Here is a 21,962-nt window from a genome sequence, read left to right on the forward strand (position 1 = left end):
AATATGGTCAACTGTATTGGGTCAGAGACTTTTTTGCCAGCCAAGTGAACCGGTTTTGTAAATGTGTTGACTGATCAGACACGATTGGCTTAGCTTGACATCACAATATATTTTGTGGTTAACCTTTTTTTGACATTAGTGTCCAAGATATCCAGCCTTACAACCCGGATAACATCTATAAAAAGGTTTGCAAGTGTACAAGACAGGAGTGACACAGAAGAAGTAGTGACATTATAATATGCAATATAAATACAAGACAGAATTCAAGAAGGGGACTTTCTATTAAACCCATGGATTAAAATGTGCAAATGGAAAGTATGATGTGCTTGGACCTCCTCAGAAGCGCTCTCGAGGCACCTACATGTCTGCATCTTCGGTGAAGACCCCTCCTTCTCCTAACTCAGCAGTTCCGATTGCCTGACTCAACCCAGGGAAGAACAACTATGAGATTACACTGAACAAACAGCACTACCACCATCATGGCCTAAAATGACAGCATCAGTGCAACCACACTTGCAATTTCCCAGAACTGCACCTTTCTAGTTTTATATCATCTCATGATGAACATAGACATTGCGACCCAGCTGAAATTATATGGAAAACGATGGCTAAAACAAAAGTTTATTGTGTGCGTACATGCAGCAAATTGAGGCAATTGCCATAAGACAATTCTTACAATCTTAAGAGTCACCACCTATATAGATCCACAGCAGCGCGACAGCTTAGCCAACACCGCAGAGCTCAAGACCCTGATGCTAGATAGGAGAGTGTGGAGGGCAGCGATTTAGGAGTCCCAAGTTGGTGTGGGTAGACGCACTCTTGCGTCACAACAGTCACTGCTTTCGATATGACTCTCTGTATTCTTTAACCTGATAGGCGATGTGTATACACATTTCTTTGGGCCCCTCTGGTATAAATTAATCTATGTATTAAATTATAGAACATCTTGATAACACACTGATAACACAACATTTAATTGCATATCGATTACATCCAATGTGGACTTTTATCAAGTGATATACATGGTAAAAGAAAACCAAATGTTTAGGACAATAGCATTGGTCACAGCAAACTGGAACTAGAGTAATATAGATTCAACAATGAAATTTACCATATTGGAATTTATCCAGAGCAACTTATGGGTAAAATCAGAGTAGCAGAGTAAGCATGAGCCCTAGAGTCCACAAACTATTTACATAATAAATATATCATGACTATTTGACGGATGATGTCCTATTGCTCAATGTATACTCCATCGTATGACCGTGTCACACACCGAAAATAGGCAATCTGCAAGCTCACAATGCATCAAATCCGCAATGAGTTGTGAGCTTATAGATCGGCTATTTTCTACACAAGACACCGCCATATGACAGAGTACAAATCAGGCTCAAGAACCCTTTATCTGCTTCACATTTTCCATCTTTGGCGGGATGATTTTGACTTCAAACGGGATGAAGAACTTCAGAAGGGCTTTTGTGTCTTTCATGGTAAGGGAATACTCCTGCGCGATCTTCTCAGGGGTCCATGTTTGTGGCTCCCGCTTGTGACTTGCAAGGGCTCTGAGAGCTTCCACGATGGACAGTTTGCCTTTAGGAACGTCTGTAATTTCAACAAGGCCGTAAGGGTCCCCGGGTAAGCTGTACTTCAGTGGTCTGCGCTCCTCTTCTTTCTCCTCAAGCTTTGGTGACTGTGAAGTAACAATGGCGATTGACAATTAACTGTTTTGTTAAAATAAGTGTTAAATAGCTCTATATTCTGATAGTAATCATTACCATATTAGTGTGTTTCTTCAGTAACAGAGGGTTCTTCCCATCTCTCCAGTAAGCGCTCTCCGGTCTGCCGACCGCTGGCTCAAAGCTTGGATTCAACCCAGGGAGAGAGGCTATACATTCTATAAATGTGGCCTGCCGCATTTAGCCTCCCGCCGCCGAAAAGAGCAGATATACAAGCCCAAGATGTGCACCTTCGCCCCCCAGTTCTCCCCCCCGGTGGTCCCCGACTGCTGGGGTCGCACCGACTTTAATTGGGTGAAATTATAGAACAAACACTTAAATATTATCATCACAATATAGAGCTTTAACCTTTGAAACAAAAACACTTTGTTTTAAGCAAAATAAAATATCAGATTTGGCAGGGGTTGACACCAACGGTTGCCCGAGTTTTGCAGAAACTGTCTTTAGTTCGCTATAAACATAACAAAAGATGTCTGTGGAATTTAATATAAGACATATTGTATAGCTACAACGATAGTTGGCATAAATGTTGAGGTATGTGTCCATATCTCACATCCCAAGGACTCGCAAGTAAAGTAAAAAATAAAATGCTTTGTGCTGTCAAGTCTGTCAAGTCAACCCGTTTGGTGTACATTGAGGGGAAAAAGGAGCAGATCTAAAATAGAGCCCTGAGGGACCCCAGTCAGAAATTGTTAAGTGGTTCTGGTTAAGTAAAAGTAGCAATACCATTTTTGCATTTTGCATTTTGCATTGAACCTCCGTGTCGTCTCCCCTTTTTTGTGGTGGTCCGGGAGCCAGACCATCACAACACTGTAAAATGTTAGTAACATCTGAGGCGTAGGGGAGTAGAAGTATAAACATAAAATGGAAATGCTAAATGTAAAAGCAACTCAATGAATGACCAGTGTTTTAGTAAACATAAGGACAATTCATCCCAATGCTTGGAATTTTGCAGGCAAACAGAAGGTGCTTGTAATAAAATAGCAGATGATTACCATTATAGTATTAAATGCAACTAAGGCCACTCTCAGCTGTGGCTTTGTCCCAGATACAGATTGTATAGCAACTAGCAACACATGACATTGTGTTGCACAAGCATGCAACTTGTGCCCATTTCTGGATAAAGGAGATCAGTTAATTCTGTCAGCTTAATGATTTTAGGCCCAAGTCAGATTTATAAGCTGCTACATGTTTACCTGGGCTCACTGGGCTGGGGCAGACACCTCAGGGAAACTAACATTCAGAGATGTTTATATCATATTGTAGATCAGTGGTTCTCATCTGTTGGGGCCACGACTCCACAAAATAATCATATATGAACTGGGGACCCCCCCACTCTGACAAGCACTTGGAATGTAGGGATTGAGGCATTCCACAGACAAATATTGTGAAAATAACAGTTCTGGTACAAACCCACAATCTGCCATTTTCTAAATGTTTGCCTCTTTCTTTTAGACAATTTGGCCAATTTCTAACCAGTTTTTATAGTATAGTTGGTTGGTGTCTTTTGATGCAGTAAATGGTATTTTTATTTCAGGTATTAAATTTAGAGATGGACCGATTGCAAAATTCTTGGCCGATACCGATCCACCGGTTTTATGAAGGTCTGACCTGCCAAAACCGATTTTTCCGATACCGATTTCTTTAGCTAAGAACTAGGAAATAGGGTTGCTCCAATACCCTTTTGTTTCAGGCCAAGTAGGCCTACAAGACATACTTCAATTTGAGTACCAATAAGCTAGAAGAACACTAATGCCAAATCAATCACAATAGTACAATATCCAAAATCACAGACAATATCCAGTCTAATATAACCGTCTGGACTAGGCAGGAGGAAAGCAGGTGACGCATGCTTTTTCCCCCCCCTTCTTTTTGGAGACGACATTGACACAGGATTATGGAATATATCCTTACATTGCAAAGGTAATCGGCACCATCTGTATTCTGTAGGCTGCCTCTAAGTAGACTAGACTGGCTGCTACTTGCTAATGTTTACGTCACAGGACAGAGCATCATGCTGTGCAGAGATACAATTGGCCGATTTTGGCATATTTGTCAGTGACCTGCCGATCACCGATTTGGCCGGTTTGATGTGATACCTGCCGATTTCTGATATTGGCCGATACCGATGTCCATCCCTAATTAAATTGGTCTTAAAAGTACTTAAATTATCACTTCACTGTCATCTGGAGACCCCCCAAAATCATGTGGAGGTCCCCACATGATGACACAGGTTGAGAACCACAACCACTGCTGTAGGTCAACAAACTCATTGTTTAGTGTATCCTGTTTTAATCATAACGTATACGGGTATTCACAAACCATTCACACATACACGCATTAGGCCTTATAGGCAGATATGATTCCATATTGCATCACATCATCACACATCAATCTGACCTCTGTTTCTGGATCTTTCGACTCCACGTACACGGTCTTCAGGAGCGACAGAAGAGGGTCGTTCTTCTGATGGATTGCATCTGTGACCCCCAAAGCTGCAAGAAGCGAACACCAGGTTTGACAACATGCTGAATGTTTCACACAAGTCTGACATGAACTTGAATGTGGGAACCCAACAACACCCGAGCTGACCCCAGGCAGTCAGACATGAACAACAGTCAGAATTTGTCACCTCACTCACTCACCTTCAGGACTGCTCTCAGCCTGGGCTGGAATGTTAACGTGGTGTCGTGGTGCTGGCTCTGGCTTCTGCTTGGATATTTCACGGTGTACGCGGTTCTCTAGATTAAAATTCCTAAACACCCGCGATATGCGTGCTCCCATGTTTGACATCTTACCATAGCATCTTACACAAAAACTGCAGCGCACGAACAATAAAGGTTGTACAAAAAATGCATACGGCAAGCGAGAGGGTCCACTCCAGATCGGTCCAGATACAGAGCCGAACTGGTAATAGTACAGCGACGCCATGCGTTTGGAAGACTATTCCTGGACAGTTACACGTAGTGGATACGTGTGGCCAGCAGATGGCAGGATTGTTCATAGATTGTCACTAGCAGTGGCCTGAAAAATTGCAATTTGCAAATCATTGATTGATTGATTTAATACTTTATTAGAAAGTATTTATTTGTATCTGCATAGGAAAAGGTAGGCTACAGGACAGTACAGTTCACTGATACAAGGTCAACAAAAGGATAGACCACAAGAAAGCTGTTAGGCTTGTTTGCATTGGGGTCCCTTTGTACTCAATTCATACAAAACTCAATACATAACTCCAATGGTCAGATGTTAGGTTCCATTTTGAACCCCCCCAACAGGAACACTGAGGGTTCCTCCTGGACCCTACTTTGAGAATGATATTGCATATTGCAGGAGACACACAGTATTAGAGAACAACAATGTGCAAAGTGCAAACACAGAAGCAAGATGTGTAATTACTGTGTAGATACTTCAATGGTTTCCAGTGGAAATAAGCTTAGGCTTTCAATGGATCTCCTTTTAGTAGACCTTGTACCAGTGAACTGTACCGTCATGAAACTGTACCTTTTCCTATGCAAACTTCTAATAAAGTCTTCAATCAATCAATAAGATGTTGCGATAGGAGAAGGACGTCCAATGGACAATGGTATACTGAGGAGGACTAATAATCAAAATATATCACATCATATTTAAGAAAATTGCTGCTCTTTCTCAAAGGTTTTATATCTATGTATGCCTACAGGGTTAGGTTTAGAAATTAGGCATAGTAGCATTCACCAGGGTAAGGTTAACCGTCAGGTTATCATTCAACAGGTTAGCACCTAACTCTATGGTTAGCACTCACCAGGTTAGCATTCACCAGTGTCGGCAGGTTAGCATTCACCAGGTTATCATTAACCAGCGTCTGTAGGTTAGCATTCACCAGCTTCGGCAGGTTAGCATTCACCAGCGTTGACAGGTTAGCATTCACCAGCGGCCGCAGGTTAGCATTCACCAGTGTCGACAGGTTAGCATTCACCAGCGTCAGACTAATGGGATGTCGGAACAATGAGACGTCGGACCAATGCCATGGCACGGCTCCTTCCGGGGACTGCCCATAAGGTGAACTACAAAACAAGCGCTCCGGTCCCAATCATCTCACTGGTACCTCAAAAACATTGTAACGTACAGTATATATAAAATTATTATACCTACTACAGCCAACATTTAGGTTTAGCATTATTATGACATCTGCAGTCTCTGAGACGTTTCATGGAAGGTTAGTTGTAGTGTGTCCACTGTCCACAGTAGGCTGGGCAGTTTCAGTCAAGTCACCTTTACATAAATGAATGTTGTGGAGAACATCTGGTACTGATTGACTCTATCAGTCAAAAAGAGAAGAGAAGAGAAGAGAAGAGAAGAGAAGAGAAGAGAAGAGAAGAGAGAAACATAATATCGTACTGTATTATGTAGTCTATCAACAGTGAATATGTGAATGGTCAGTCTATCAACCTGAATATTTGAGTGAATATTAAGTCTTTCATCACTACATCCTAGTACAGTAGTTCTCTAACGTTTTCATTTAAATGCCCCCCATAACACTGAGTGTACAAAAGGGTCCATTTGGTTCCATTCGTACACTCTCCATTTGGAACCCCATGGAACCCTCACCCCGAGCTTCTCCTGGACGGTCTGGACCCCACTTTGAGAACCATTGTATATTATGTAGCTTACCACTCCTGAATAGCAATAGTTACAATATGAATGTTTGGCGAAGATCACCGCTCCAACAGCTTTAAGGAAGAAATAACTAAAGAAAGAAAGAACTAAAGAACTAAAGAACGAAAGAAAGAAAACAACACCAACGTGATGAGAAAAATGATTTTATTCAGTTAACCCATTAAAACCGGGAAAGCACCTGTGTCATTTAGATTTTTGCATTGGCTATTAAAAAATAGCAAGTTCACAGCGCGTCACTTTGTGCCGCACTGTGAGCTTGTATATCTTTTTGATCATTAAAACATTTAATCTTGAGTGTAACAACTACTGATTCTAGAAGGCATTTGTAGAATCGGGACTGCAGGTCTGCATGGGTTTTAAAGACAATAAGTGTCTGTCTGGAACATTGTGTTGGTTTGTTGCTGTTGGCTAAAGTTCAACCAGGTGTGACATATCAGGATTTCAATCAGGATTTCTATTAAGATCTGTGCTTATTACATTATGACATGGAGGGTGAGGATTGCTTATTTATGTATTTATTCTTCATGTGCCACTGCCATTTGGCTGAATGATCTCTCATAATTACATTCAAAATATTCATGTGAGTGTGAATGAATGAGGAGTTAAATTTACAAAATAATGTGTGACAACATAAGGGTCCATTTGGTTCAAATGTTACACTGAAGACTTGTAGTAGTTGTGCTACAATGTTAAATATTGGCAGAAGAAAAACAAAGAGCAGTACAAAATACACTTATGATGACTAGTGAATGACTGACTACTGAGCAGTGTTTGAGAAACATAAGCCTAGTATACCTTCATGGGCTATATTCTATCTGAGGTAAATATGGCCACATATACACAGTCATTTATTATCCATTTGTACTCTGAGACTGTACAAATAACTGTACAGCCTCAGAGTTAAAGTAGCAGTGAGGGTTTTACTGTGTAAAGATAACGTCTTATCACAAACTGTTTCAAGAGTGGGTACAAATGGAACGAATATTGTCAATGACCGCGTTTCCGTCATAATCACTGATGGAGCACTCCAAATATTCCATGGCAGGTTCTCTGTTCCGAGTTCACACATCCACTATAAGCACAATGATAGTCTCACGTAGACAGACAGTTGGAGCTCTCCGTCTACAATACGTCTAGTGATGTAAATTCAAAATAGTTGCTAGAATAGCTGTGAGAAAGTCAGCTAAACAAACCTACACACCCACTGCTTTGGAAACCAATCAGGTCATCGCCTGAATATGAAGGACTGCCCTAACGTCTTTGCAACGGTTCAGCAATGTAGTAATTATTTTAATTCTCACTACATTGAATTGAACCAAGTTACCCTGGCCTGTTTACATGTAGGCCTACATAACTATTTCACAAAGTTACAATGTGACTTAGCTCCGCTTACATATTTCTTTATTCCCTTTTAATTTACATACTTTTTTTTTATGTTTGTTTTATTTCACATTTGCTTTGGCTGTTTTCTCTCATGCAAATAAAGCCCATTTGAGCATAATGTAGCCAGCAGATGGCAGCATTGTGCTAATGTGGGGCAAGTACAGCATAGGCAGGGCCATTCTATCAATCAAATTATCATTGTGGTACTTCTAATCTATTGATAATGATAAGATATTGGGTCTCAGGCCTACATTGAACACAGGAGTATACGTCACCTGACGTATCAATAGGCAGAGATCTGTGATCGTCTGGCTACGCGAGACTAGCAAAATGATGGTGCACATGATTCATTTTAATTAAAAATTGTAAAAAAAGAGAGAAAAACACCACCACGAAAATATATTTAGCTTTTATATATATATAATATATATATATATATATATATACAGTTTATGTATATACATTTCTACTTTACTCCTAAGAACTATATAGACATCTCAAGTACAGACGGATGGAGACAACAGAGGCATTTTAGTGGCTAACCTTGAGATCGTTTGACATTAAGGCAGGACACCTCGACACTGTACAGGAACACACTTCACACACGCAAAATTCCACAGCTCCACAGAAGCTTATTACATCAGAGGTGGTCTGGTTTCTTATAGGCCATTCATCAATTCCTATTTGGAATCAATATTTTCTTTTTTCTTTTCCTGGACACACATTAGGTAGATTCTGGCTCAGACTGAGGTGTATGGTTCTTTTCATCCATGATTGACCATATTCACACAGCCATTTTCAGTCTTTGGTGGGATTCATTCTACCGATTGGATAAAATTGGTATCCTGGCCTGAAAATGTGTTTTCTGTTGACTAAATAACTGGAGAGATGGGGGAAATCCAAAAAAGACGGTATGGTTCATGCTGTTTACTCAGAGCTGTGAGTCGCTCTGGACAAAAACGCCTGCTGAATGTCTAAGATTGTAAATCACAACCGAGTATGACGTAAGAGACTAAATGGCTTCCATGTGAATATGGTCAGTGAATGATATAGTCCACTGGTTCTCAACGTCAGGTCCGAGGACCACCTGGAGGTCCAAATGGACCCTTACAGGTAGGTCTGTAACTATGAGAGTACAAATGGAACCAAAATGGACCCATTTGTACACTCTCAGAGTTACATAAGTACTGAGGATTTTAAAGAGTAGATTCTGGTCCATTTTGGTTACATTTGTACTCTCTCACAGAACCTGTGAGGGTCCATTGTCCAAATGGACAATTTTCCTTGGTGGACGCCAGACCTGAAGTTGAGAAACAGCTACATAGTCAACGGATGATCCCCTTGTTAGTTACATGCCATCGCACGGACGTCAGCACTGTGTGTGCGAGCAGGATGAATAGAGGTACAGTAAGATGAAGCTGTCAATGAGAAGGACGCCATAGAAACAGCGCTGGGTGTGCAGGCTCCGTGCCCTCTGGAAGCGCGTCAGCAACACGGCCAGCAGCAGGAAGAACGTGGCTATGTTCAGGATCAGGAACAATCTTATGTAGGAGGCGGCGCTCGACGCGCCCTCGCTCCCGGCCGTGGCCACCATGTGGACCTCCTTGAACCGGCGGCCCTTGACGAAGCCCCCCTTTCGGTTCTTGCGGCCGTCTGCGTAATCCACAAACGCCCGGGAGTCCCCGTCCGCGCCCTCCTCCGGGTTCTCGTCGTAGACGCGCTTCGTAGTCCTCTTTCTCTCCTTCTTCTCGCTCTCCTCGATCTGTGCAAAAATGTCGGGCATGCTCTCCGAGAGCTTCTCCCCGAGGTTCACCTTCTTGCCCCCTTTGCCCTTGCCCTGCTTCTTGGACATGGTGAACATCTTCTCGATGATCTCCTCCGTCTTCCTCTTGTCCGAGAACTGGAGCAGGCGCTCCGCCGTCTTGCGGAAGCTGGCGTGGTTGAGCACCCGGCCCAGGATGTGTCTCTCCATCTGCTGGAAGACGGGCTTGGCGTGGCCCAGGTTGTCCTCCACCACGTTGACGTATTCCTCCACCTCCTCGGGGGAGCCGTCCGCCGCCGCCCCGGCTCTCTCGAACACGATCTTCTTCTGGTCCACCAGGACCATGGCGAACAGAGGCTTGCTGGGGACTTCGCCGGTCAGCAGGTAGATGGTGTAGGTGTGGTCCTTGGTGGCCAGGTAGATGTCCACTCTCTGGTTGTCGCCGCGCAGGCTGAAGCTCTGCACGTCCACCCCTGGCCCGAAAAAGATGTATGCCGCCCTGGTGTGAGGAAATCTTAGTGGCATGGTCACATTCACAAAGTTGGAGCCGTTGTACGGGTACCCGCGAGGGTAGTTCCAGTACCCCAGCGCTCCTTTGTCACTGAAGCCTGTGTCGTCCATCCAGAACATTTTATAAGAGTCTTTGCCGTGCAGGACGAACGCCCCGTGCACGCCGTCTACCTTGGTGTCCTGGAAGGGCAACTCGGTGTTGTGAAAAAAAGCACTCATGGCCCTGGTGGGACTGTCTGCGTCTAGATGGATGTGGTCAACCAGCAGCAGCAGCTGGGGGTGGAGGAGCAGAAGGTTCCTCTGAAAGCTCTTGATCTTCAGGTCAGGACTGTACGCGGCCTGTCCCTCCCCTCGCACAAACACCATTCCCTGTCTCTCCATAGCAGCCTCCACGCGACCCTGGGTGTCGGCCGCCAGGCCCACCTTGTACTTGAGCCACTTGGAATCGCAGGCCTCCGTGACCTGGCCCGCCCAGGGCCTGAAGCAGCTCCCCGAGGCGGCCGGGCCAAACAACACGCCATTGTTCAGGAAAGTGTATTTGGGTCCATAGAGCGCCTCCGTGATGAAAGGCACACCGTTGGGTGCAAAAGTGAAAGTGTTCTGGTCCGGGTGCTCGTGTCCAGCGTTGAAGTTTCTCCACCCTTTGATCCAGTCTTTGTACTTGTTCCGGTGGACGATGTCGAAGATGGCACGTCCTCCGAGCTTCCCCGACTTGAAGGAGAGGAAGGAGTGGTTGGTGTCGGCGGGTAAAGCGCTCCCATAGGTCACCACTCCCCAGTCCTCAAAGTGGTGGAGTCGAGATGTTCCGAAATCTGGGGGAGGCTTGGCGATCAGACCCGGGTCATACCTGCAGAAAACAGTGATGGGGTGAGTTCAGAACTCCACTTAATAAATCACATACGCACGTGCGCGCACACACACACACGCACACGCACACGCACACACACACACACACACACACACACACACACACACACACACACACACACGTATGTTTGTCTTTGTGAGGACCTGAAAAATTCAATTTTACTTAACATGTTGGCTAAGTAAAATGTTTTACTTTTAACTTAACACTTTGACTCATTGATGAACTCAAATTGGGCACAAACACCTCACTGGACTATGAAACTGGACTCATTGCCATGTTGGGCTTGTGGTGGATATTTTTGTGGCTAAAAAGGGAAAAAGAGCAGACTAAGTACAGAGTGAAAAGTCAAGTTTATTAAGTATTGATGGCTCAAGTGATTAAATATCTGAAAACACAAACTGACATGAATCCAAAATACACTGACGACTTGTGCTGTCAAACGATGAAACTATACGGAATCTATGAACAGGTTGTGGGGGTCCCTGCTTCATCTCTCTCTCAACTAAGGTGTCCTTGGCCTGAAAAGAAGACCCCTGCCTTACTTACCAGATGAACTCGGTGTGGAGGGTACACCACCTCTGGCCTTTCCCCGCCTGCCCCGGCCCCTCCGTCACCCTGTTCTGGTGGATCAGGTCGGCCAGCCAGTTCCCGCTGCCGTTCCGCATCACGTAGCGGTCCAGGAAGACCAGCTGACTCTCTGGGCCGTAGAACCAGTTGTAGTTGGAGTCTGCGATGGCCACTGTCCTCTGGAACCCTGGTGAGACACAGCAAGGGAGAGGTTAGAGACCCATGTAGATTATTTTACAGTCTCAACACAGAGGGAGAGGAACGTCAATAGTGGCTATTCATAAGGGTTTGTTGGAGTAATAACTTGACATTGTTATGTTAAATGTCAGGTAAATATTACTTGACAGCTCACATGTTGATGTAAGGATTGATTTTTAACACTGCACATGTAATAATACAGAAGGAGGAGGTGTATTGTTATTATTAGTTATTTGAAAAAGCAACTCACACAGGTCCAATTCTTTTCATTCACTGCAAAGTAAACCAAAAGATTTTGAGACTTTGCCGTGTAGAATTACATTAAAAAGCTAAAATGTGGTCCAATAAATAATTTGGGAGGCAAGAACAACAATGACAATCAATACTGTCTGGAACATGAACAAACACTGCAACACTAAACGCACACGAGGATCAGAGATCTCTGCCTACCACAGTGGTGTAAAGTAAGTACATTTACTCAAGTACTGTACTTATGGTAAGTAACATGTTTAGGATCTTTTACTTTAGGCTGCACCCACACCAAAGTCCCAATGAGAGTGAATGACACATTCCGCCAATGCATTTTGCCATACTATAGACCTCACAATCCACTAAATGATTACAGCTGTGCAGCGGCGAAAATACTCTCGCATAAGTGCTCATATAGCCTAATATGGGAGCATTAATATATCCTTGTTCTGAGCTGGTGATCTTATCTGAATGATACGTGGCACTTGTTGTTAGATTTCTTCCATATTGTTAATCGCCTATAGATTAATTGCTTATCATTGTAACTTAGAAATAAAGTCGGCATGCATGTCATGATGTATGCTTTTATAACATGTTATATTTTCACAGGGATTATTTATCAGTGTGTTAGATATACATTTTGGAGTGGATACTTGTGTCAGATAGTTAGACAATGCTGCTCTGCATGTCTACAATGGCACAAAGTGGTGTAAGATGAATCCTACACCACCTCAGGACTTGACGTGAGATCTGATCCTACCCTACGCCAACGTCAAAGTCAAGTTGAGATGATAAATGCAGACGCCAAAGTTTTGATCTACACCACGTTGATAAATGAGGGCCAATGTCTGTTCCAGCCGTAAACAACACAACAAGGCAAATATTACACAATTTGATTATCATTTATTATTCTTGGTTAAGCTTATACGTCAAGTCAACTCAATTTAAGGCTTAGACTGATATAAAAATGGGCCTGGCATTTATACTATAGTTACAGTGTACCATGCACTTTCTAATCATCTGGGAGTACACAAGTTCATTCAAGTTTCCTGGACTTGGGAATTGGTGCAATTTAAGCCTCTAAGTAGATACAATCCCAAATTCTTACAACATCTGTGTCTATGAAGAATAACAGCGGTGTCTGTCTAGACAGTGGATTAAATGCTAAAATTGTCATAATGCTTCCTCTTTGCAATAAAGTATTATCTCTGAGTATGACTCTGGGCATCTTTTCTTTGCATATATACTTTCACACGTACGTACGCATGCACGCAGGCATGCACGCGCGCACACACGCACGCACGCACGCACGCATGCACGCACGCACAGCGTCGCACGCACACAAACACACACTTTTCTTTTGATCTGGAAAGAGGTCAGATTTAGGACAATCTGGGGTACCCCCTCACTACACCCCCTCTGCCCTTGTCCTCCCCCTGACCTTCAGACATGTTCCCCAGGACAGCCAGGCCGGCCCGGAGACAAATGGCAGAGACCACCACTGGGTCTCCATGCAGTGCAGTCTTTGAAAGGCATCCAAGAAATGTAATGACTGCACGCATGCATGCCCCATATCAAGATAATTTACTCTCTCTTAATGGGGTGCGCTAAGGTGATTTTCACGCCCAATCTAACCCGGCCAATGGTTAACATTGGCATGTAGTGGAGTGCGCTGAATTCTGACTCTTCGCAGCCATTCATGGCTAAGTCAACACTTACTCACAGATTGTTGACTCTGGCTATATTGGGCCGCCAAAAATATATCTTGTTCGATCGAAAAATGTATAACTCTGTGGCATTTTAAATTTCACAACAGATCTGTCAAACTAATTTAATAATTTCTTGACGTGAAAATATACAGTAAGTATCTGGCCATAGCAGATGAGGTGGTTTTATTTATTTTTATGGCGTGGCTTGCCATCTATGAGAGGGGTCTGTGTGTGTGTGTGTGTGTGTGTGTGTGTGTGTGTGTGTGTGTGTGTGTGTGTGTGTGTGTGTGTGTGTGTGTGTGTGTGCGCGCACGTGCGCGCGTGCATGTGTGCGTGTCTTTGCATCTGGACTGGAGCTAATTACACAAACCGCTTGACCAAACAACTCCATACTTTGAATGCACACTGTCAGTAGGTAGAAGTACATCCATCCACTAATGTTTTTTTCAATAGTGTTTTATTTTAATTTTATAATGGAAGTCAATTGGAGTCATATTATGTTATGTCATAGATCTGTCTATAAACAACTGTCAATAGATCAGTGGTCTTAACCTGTGGGTCAGGACTCAACTCCTACAATTCCAAGTGCTTGTCAGAGTTGGGGCATCCCTAGTTCAAATTTGATTATTTTGGGGGGTCACAGCCTGAATGACTCATTTCAGAGGCTGGCCACATAGTTATAGATCACTGGTTCTCAACATAGGGTGCGGGGCCCCAGCAGTGTTCCAAATGGACCCGTACAGGTCTGTAACTGTGAGAGTGTACGTACGGTGTACAATAATATATTGAGGGTCTTAGAGAAAGAATTATATGAAACAGGGGTCTGTAAAATAAAGAGAAATAGGTTGAGAATCATTGTCCTAGATCCACATTAGGGCTCTCAGATCAAGTGTCCAGATGCTCTTAAAAGTCCTGCGCACTCCACTGAAGCTAAAAATCGATGATGTGCCTTCTCGGTCGTGTCGCCAAATCTATGGAACAACTTGCCACTACTGTAGCTGTTAGGACAGCATCCTCTCTGGCAATCCAGACTAAAGACACAAATGTTCTCCCTGGACCTTAATTTAAACCAACTGTCCTACTGCCTCCATGGAGTAAATGCTTGGACTCTTATCTTGTGCTTTTTAAAAACCTCCCCGCTCTCCTTCTTTGTTCTCCGCCTAGTTGTGATTTTTATTTTGTTGTTGCTACTGTATATGCTGTGCAGCACTTGGGTCATCAGTGGTGGAAAAAGTACTCACATTTGTTACTAAAGTATCAATACTGCAATGGAGAAATACTCTGTTTCCAGTAAAAGTCCAGAATTTACTTGAGTAAAAGTACAAAAGTATTGGCATCAAAATGTACTTAAAGTACCAAAATTAAAAGTACTCATTGTGCAGAATGTCCCGTTTCACAAGTTTTCAAATGTATACAAATCTTTTGAAAATAGCAGAACTACAAGCTCACAATGTGCCGCATCTCGACACATTGTGAGCTTGTAGATCGTCTATTTTCAAATCTACAAAGAAACTAGAAACTAAAGTTTTAAAATAATGTACAAGTATTGAAGTAAAAGTATTGAGAATTGGAAATTAAGTACAGAACTTGAGTAAATCTTACTTTACGCCAGTGGTTCTCAAAGTGGATTCCAAGGACTCAGTCTGTAACTCTTGACAGTGTACAAATGGAACCAAATCCATTTCGTTCCATTTGTACAGGGTCCATTTGGTTCCATTTGTACACTGTCAGAGTTAAGGGGATACCTTGAGATTTGAAAGTTTGAGAAACACTGCCTTACACCACTGGGAGCCACAGTAATCCCACGTGGCTCCACATTCCATTCCGTGTTTTCTTTTCTTTTTTTACCTGGCAGGATGGTCCTGTAGAGGAAGGCGAAGTGCTTGAGCAGCCAGGGGTGGTCAAAGTGTCCGATGGAGAAGTGGCGCTGGGCCAGGAACATGTACTGGAACAGGGAGCGGGTGGTGTAGGTCCCGTAGGCCACGCCCTCGTACAGCGAGCCGTCCGTCACGTCCTGCAGCAGCACCATGGACTTCTCCATGATGGCCAGCACCTGCTTGGTCCACAGGTAGGCCTCCTGGAGGTAGCCTGCAATACAACACACAACATGGTGGTTTAGACTCCATTTAGATCAGAAAAGAAGTCTTCCAGATCCTAACAGTTTTTCTTTTTCATGTCAAGGACCCTCTAGAATTATAGGTATTTGACCGCAAACCCCCATCTGCAAATATTTAGTTCCAGGGACCAAGAGAAAGGAGGATTTGCATTACAAATGTGTGCTTTAAAAAATATATATACATTCAAAGATTTTCCCACATTTTCAAGTTTTTTCAAAAATAGCAGATCTACAAGCTCACTGTGAGCTTATAGATCTAAATGGGTTAAGACTCCATTAAGACCAGAGGCCGATTCCACAAATGTCTTCTAAATAAGTTTTCTGATGTCAAGGACCCCCACAGTTATATGTATTTGGTGTGGTTTAAAGTGGATAAAATCTGAAATGACACAGATGCTTTCCCGGTTTTAATGGGTTAATGAAGATATGGCGCTGAAACATGCTGGTTTGATTGTAACTTCCTTCTGTTGCAGTTTTGTTAAATTTGTGTATTTTTCACCTTGTTGAGTGTGTATTCTCTTTGAGACCTTTGAACACTTTCAACCTGGTCATGTCAAAATAAGTAAGTGAAAATCTTCAAAGATGTTTGAATAGCTATCTATAACCTCAGACCTCACAAAGTTGTGAGCTTGTGAAACAGCGATTATTTGGTTATTTAACTTACTGTATAATGAACATATTACCACATGAGTGGAGCAAAAGCAGAGATTGTAACTCTTATCACCTCTTTTCATGTGGCGAAAAAAAGACAGTATTTTACTGTAATCTTTTACTGTCGCTCCTCCGTGCTCAGCTTCTCCCAGTCACACGTTATTTACAGTAGTTCAACTAAACCATTATTTACCCAGGTAGATTCCCTGACACTCTTTTGTCCAGGAAACAGACATCAATGAAACACAAAAGTTACACACAAACAACGCGGTACCAAAAAAAAGAAAAAAGAAAAACACTGATACAATTCTTCACACAAAACTGAGATCTTACTAATCCTCTTTGCTAGCAGGGGCCTTATAAATACTTAGATTAGTAAGGATTTGCTCACAGCGTAACTCGAAGTGAAAGAGACCTTGCATTGCATTACTTCCACTCAAGCCTCCTGAAAGATTAGATGTAGTTATCGTGCTGCAATACTATAGGGGCCTCAGTATGTGTACCGTATGTAAGTGTTACTGTATGTCAACTATGGTTGTTCTCGTTCAGTATAAAAACCAGCATAGCAACAAACACAATGGATTAAAGCAAAAATAACATCTCACGACTGAAAATGTCTTGTATTATGGCCCTGTTCCTAATAGCCCCCACCCACAATAGCACACACAGTTTCCTAAACAATGAACACAAAACTAGAAAAGAAAATTTCTAAGAAATTTTAAGTGTGCCTGCAGCTCGCTAAGTCTGTGCAACCTTGTGTAGCCGTTGGTGTTAGTGTTTCGTTTTGAGAGGGTCGTTCCCCCTGAAAAACACGTTTTGGCATGAAACGGTTACGTTTTGCGCGTTTGTGGTGCCCCCTATGGGTCGAAGTGGAAATGCTTTTGGGTATATGTTCAGTATAGCGCCCCCCACTTGTGGTTAAAATTTGGTGTTGACTGGATGTTTTGTTTGTGATTTATGGCTACTTCTTAAAAAACGGGCTCCTCCCGCTAACTTTGGAACCCTGTTACGGAAGAACGGTATGGACTATCAAAATATCGTTTACATATGTTTATCGCATGAGTCCATAGATCGTGTGTATCGATTTTTGTGACATTTGGAGAAAATATGTAGGAAAAGGAGCAAAAAGTGTGTTTTGAAGAAAATTCAAAATGGCGGAAAATCTATCCTGACGCAAATGGGCGTGGCCTATATGAGGAGATGCGTCATGATGACCCAAGGAATCCAGGGAAAAAGGAATTTTAATTTTCCGACCCACGGTTCAAGAGTTACAGGCCGAAAGGTAAAGTGGACTGTTATAGCGCCACCATGAGGCCAAATGACGAAATTATTTTTTATTTAATCCTTGATATCATTATAAATCTCCTCTCCAAGTTTTGAAACTGTAGCCCCTATGGTTTGCGAGAAAAAAAATATTGAATGTGAGTTTTTGCGATTCCCATTATAAGTCAATGGGTAAAATTAATTCACTAATAAATTAATATCAATTAAACGATACAACTTTTCTCTTAGAAAAGTAATAGCACACCATTCCCGGCCGAGCCGCACGTTTTGATGTATATATTGCGGTGGTGGCGTAAATCGTGCGGCAGTTATTACGGCTCCAAATTTGTGGGATCATTATTATTAATTAAGTATGGGGGATTACAATAAGTGTTTTGCCATTGCATGGCAGGCACACTTAACTAGAAAAGAAAATTTCGAAGAAATTTTAAGTGTGCCTGCAGCTCGCTAAGTGTGTGCAACCTTGTATGTGTTAACATTAGCATCTTTGTTAGCATTAGCATTTGTTAGCATTAGCATGTGTTAGCATTAGCAATATGGTTTCTTGTTTTTAAGAAATAGGCTCCTCCCACAAGTTCCGCAAGGCGATTACGTTGTCCCGTCGCTCCCGAGATCGTTTGTGTTTCGTTTTGAGAGGGTCGTTCCCCCTGAAAAAACACGTTTTGGCATGAAACGGTTACGTTTTGCGCGTTTGTGGTGCCCCCTATGGGTGGAAGTGGAAATGCTTTTGGGTATATGTTCAGTATAGCGCCCCCCACTTGTGGTTAAAATTTGGTGTTGACTGGATGTTTCGTTTGTGATTTATGGCTACTTCTTACAAAACGGGCTCCTCCCGCTAACTTTGGAACCCTGTTACGGAAGAACGGTATGGACTATCAAAATATCGTTTAAATATGTTTATTGCATGAGTGCATAGATCGTGTGTATCGATTTTTGTGACATTTGGAGAAAATATGTAGGAAAAGGAGCAAAAAGTGTGTTTTGAAGAAAATTCAAAATGGCGGAAAATCTATCCTGACGCAAATGGGCGTGGCCTATATGAGGAGATGCGTCATGACCCAAGGAATCCAGGGAAAAAGGAATTTTAATTTTCCGACCCACGGTTCAAGAGTTACAGGCCGAAAGGTAAAGTGGACTGTTATAGCGCCACCATGAGGCCAACTGACGAAATTATTTTTTATTTAATCCTTGATATCATTATAAATCTCCTCTCCAAGTTTTGAAACTGTAGCCCCTATGGTTTGCGAGAAAAAAAATATTGAATGTGAGTTTTTGCGATTCCCATTATAAGTCAATGGGTAAAATTAATTCACTAATAAATTAATATCAATTAAACGATACAACTTTTCTCTTAGAAAAGTAATAGCACACCATTCCCGGCCGAGCCGCACGTTTTGATGTATATATTGCGGTGGTGGCGTAAATCGTGCGGCAGTTATTACGGCTCCAAATTTGTGGGATCATTATTATTAATTAATTAAGTATGGGGGAGTACAATAAGTGTTTTGCCATTGCATGGCAGGCACACTTAATGATGTAAAGGTATGATGTGTTCCTGCTGTTATACAGCTAACCAGGAGAAGAAATCCCAGACTGAGGCTTTAACCTTTGCTTTATATGAAATATCCGAGACTATTACGATTTCACGGAAGATGTTCCTGAATATTGTCACTGTCAGGCAGAAACCTTGTATCTCCAAGTTTCAAATGTGTATGTTTCTTCGTAAATTAAAGCTGTACTTCATCATACAAAAGTGTCAACACAAAAGTAGTGAAAATAGCAGATCTGGTGCGAGGCGTTGTGTGCTTGTAGATCGTCTATTTTCACTATTTTAAATAACACAAAAAAGGAAGGTTTTGGACATAACAAGGTTTCCACTTGAAAATGACAATATATATTGCTAGTTTGGCCACTTCAAATGCTCTAATCTTAAAATAATAACTGAAAATAGCCTATCAACAAACTCTCAATGCGGTGCAGACGCATTGAGAGCTTGTAGAATAGCCTATTTTCTCTGTGCAACATGCTTCCACAGAAGACATGCTGGCTTCTATGGAATCCAAATGACTGATATCAGTCATGGGAGAACTGAGAACTTTAATCCATGCAAACAAGAATGATTTCTTGGTCTGTTAGCTAAGGAAAAGTTTGAACAACTCCTTCCATGTTGTGCTAGATGTAGCTCTGGCTGATGGAAAGTGTGATGACTGCCGTAGTGTATAGTACTATGCAATGTGTGTCTTTCTCTCCCTCTTCCTGACTCTCTCTCTCTCTCTCTCTCTCTCTCTCTCTCTCTCTCTCTCTCTCTCTCTCTCTCTCTCTCTCTCTCTCTCTCTCTCTCTCACTGGATCACACTCACAGAGTTTACTATGAGAACAAGTCACCACCACATAAACACTCCGGCCACAGTTCATTGAGGAATCCCGGTTCTTTCAATGGTGGCACCATGGTCGCCCTCCCATGCATCCGAGCACGGCCACACTGTAAACAGTTAAGATTGTCAGTGTTAATTTAACCACCTTCAACTAGACAACCCTATTTTGGCCATGTCATTAGGCCAAAGTGTGAAATAAAATAAAATAAAACAAAATATATTTTGTATTGTTCACAAATAGCAGAAATAGGTGTGACTCAGGGGCCAAGTGCTTAGGGTTCATAGTGAGTCCCCAGTTCAATTACTGGCTGGCAAGTGTCATTCCACTACTCTCTGTCCAATATCGCTGTCAATCAAGACTTAAGAATGCCCCCAAAATGGCACAAATAGCAGATCGACAAGCTTCTAAATGTTAATTGATTATTAAAGTATAAAATAGGGCTTAGGTGGTTAACTCTGAGTGTGTTACAAATGTGCCCAAATTGACTGATTTGCATTAATTCTTTTACACTCTCCGAGTTCAATTAATACTGAGGATTTTACTGTGTAGCGGTCCATGCTGGTGTTTGGTTTGGGGGGGGGGCAGGTAGGACTATTTACTGGCGTCGGACAGGAACCGCGGGCATACAAAGAGCAGCATTTTACACAAACAGTGCTTGTCTGGCACGCTTGTGGCACTCAGTCAGTCACACTGCAGTCACACTGCAGTCACACTGAGGAGAAACACAGTCACAGAGACTGTTCTGGTCATTTCCTCTCATTTACAAGAGATAAGCCTCAAAAGCCCCTTTTCCACTGGCCCAACTCCACACCACTCCACACCACACCGCCCACTTGTGCCAGGTTTTCCACTACAAGAACCTGGGTAGAGTGGTGTGAAAGTGGTACTAAACAGGGTACAAAAAATTATCCACTCTAGAGTAGGTCTGAGCTAGGCCAAACAGGGCCAAACACATCATAATGACTGATCACTCACTGACTTTTCATAAAGCCCCGTTTTCATAGAGCAAAACTTCTGGAAGTTTTTTCAAAAATTACGGCAATTTTGAAATTCACGCCATGTGAAAACGGCCACCTATTTTGTGTGCCGGAAGTTTTGGTGTCCCAAACGTGACGGGAAAATACCTAGTAATTTTTGGTGAAAGTACCGTGACAATACAAATTTCCCTCCAGTGAAAACGCATGCCGCGAATTTGCCGTTTTTTTGACAACCAGGTGCATGAAAGGAGCCAGTTAACAGTTTAAAACATTGTATCTGGGATTGAAAACGACCTGAATGTAAAGGAATATATAGAAATAAAGTAGGTCTACGATTAATTATTTAGGCTAGAATCGCATTGACAAACACAGCAGAAGTCTCTTTCTTTCTCTGGTCATCCATCGTTTATGGTGCCGCGTGAAGAAAAAAAAACACAGCTAATAATCTACAAGCCCACAAGTGCAACACGTTGCATCATGCAGCGATCCTTTCTGATGCTGATGTTGTTGATGCATGAAGAATATATGTCTTGTAACTTGTTAAATCCATTTGAAGGGTTCAGGAACCGTTCAGGCCGGGTGAGAGAGAAAAAGAAAGACAGAAGCGAAGACTCGACGCACCCGTTACGGCTGCTCAACAAGCAGTCAGACTGTGTGGCGTGTTGCCATGCCTGCTACTTATAAGCGACTATGGGCTTGATTTCCGTAAAGTTGCTTATATATAATTTGATAGTTTCTGGTTGCGTTTTATTTGTTGTAAGCTTCTAGATCACTTTTCAAGTAGCTGATGCGGCGATGCGTTTAGTTTTAAAGTGCTCTTGTGGCCTAGATAATATCACTTTTTGGGCTTATTTTCGTACACCTGGTTGCTTATTTCTCTCGCAAAGTCTGGCAACAGACTTTCATACCGTGACAATT

The 21,962-nt window shown here is 42.5% G+C and overlaps 2 protein-coding genes across 2 annotated transcripts in view; both read right to left on the reverse strand.

Moving 5' to 3' along the window:
- Window positions 1-811: 811 nt before the first annotated feature.
- On the reverse strand, window positions 812-4,529 carry ndufaf4 (NADH:ubiquinone oxidoreductase complex assembly factor 4; the record flags this gene model as incomplete). Its single annotated transcript, XM_080744472.1, has 3 exons — window positions 812-1,690; window positions 4,137-4,231; window positions 4,382-4,529. 3 exons carry the CDS (start codon window positions 4,527-4,529, stop codon window positions 1,391-1,393), a joined length of 543 nt encoding a protein of 180 aa, XP_080600598.1. The 3' UTR covers window positions 812-1,390.
- Window positions 4,530-9,147: 4,618 nt separating this feature from the next.
- Window positions 9,148-21,962, reverse strand: part of dse (dermatan sulfate epimerase) — a gene marked incomplete at its 3' end in the record, with an annotated part of 39,873 nt that continues 27,058 nt past the window's right edge. Inside the window, exons 5-7 of the mRNA XM_080744359.1 lie at window positions 15,490-15,729; window positions 11,465-11,672; window positions 9,148-10,897 (exon numbers count right to left, since the gene is read on the reverse strand). Coding sequence (XP_080600485.1) covers window positions 9,148-10,897; window positions 11,465-11,672; window positions 15,490-15,729 — 2,198 coding nt within the window. The remainder of the gene's footprint in view (window positions 10,898-11,464; window positions 11,673-15,489; window positions 15,730-21,962) is intronic.

The sequence above is a fragment of the Nannobrachium achirus genome (assembly GCF_963921795.1).
Source record: "Nannobrachium achirus genome assembly, chromosome: 16".
Taxonomy (NCBI): domain Eukaryota; kingdom Metazoa; phylum Chordata; class Actinopteri; order Myctophiformes; family Myctophidae; genus Nannobrachium; species Nannobrachium achirus.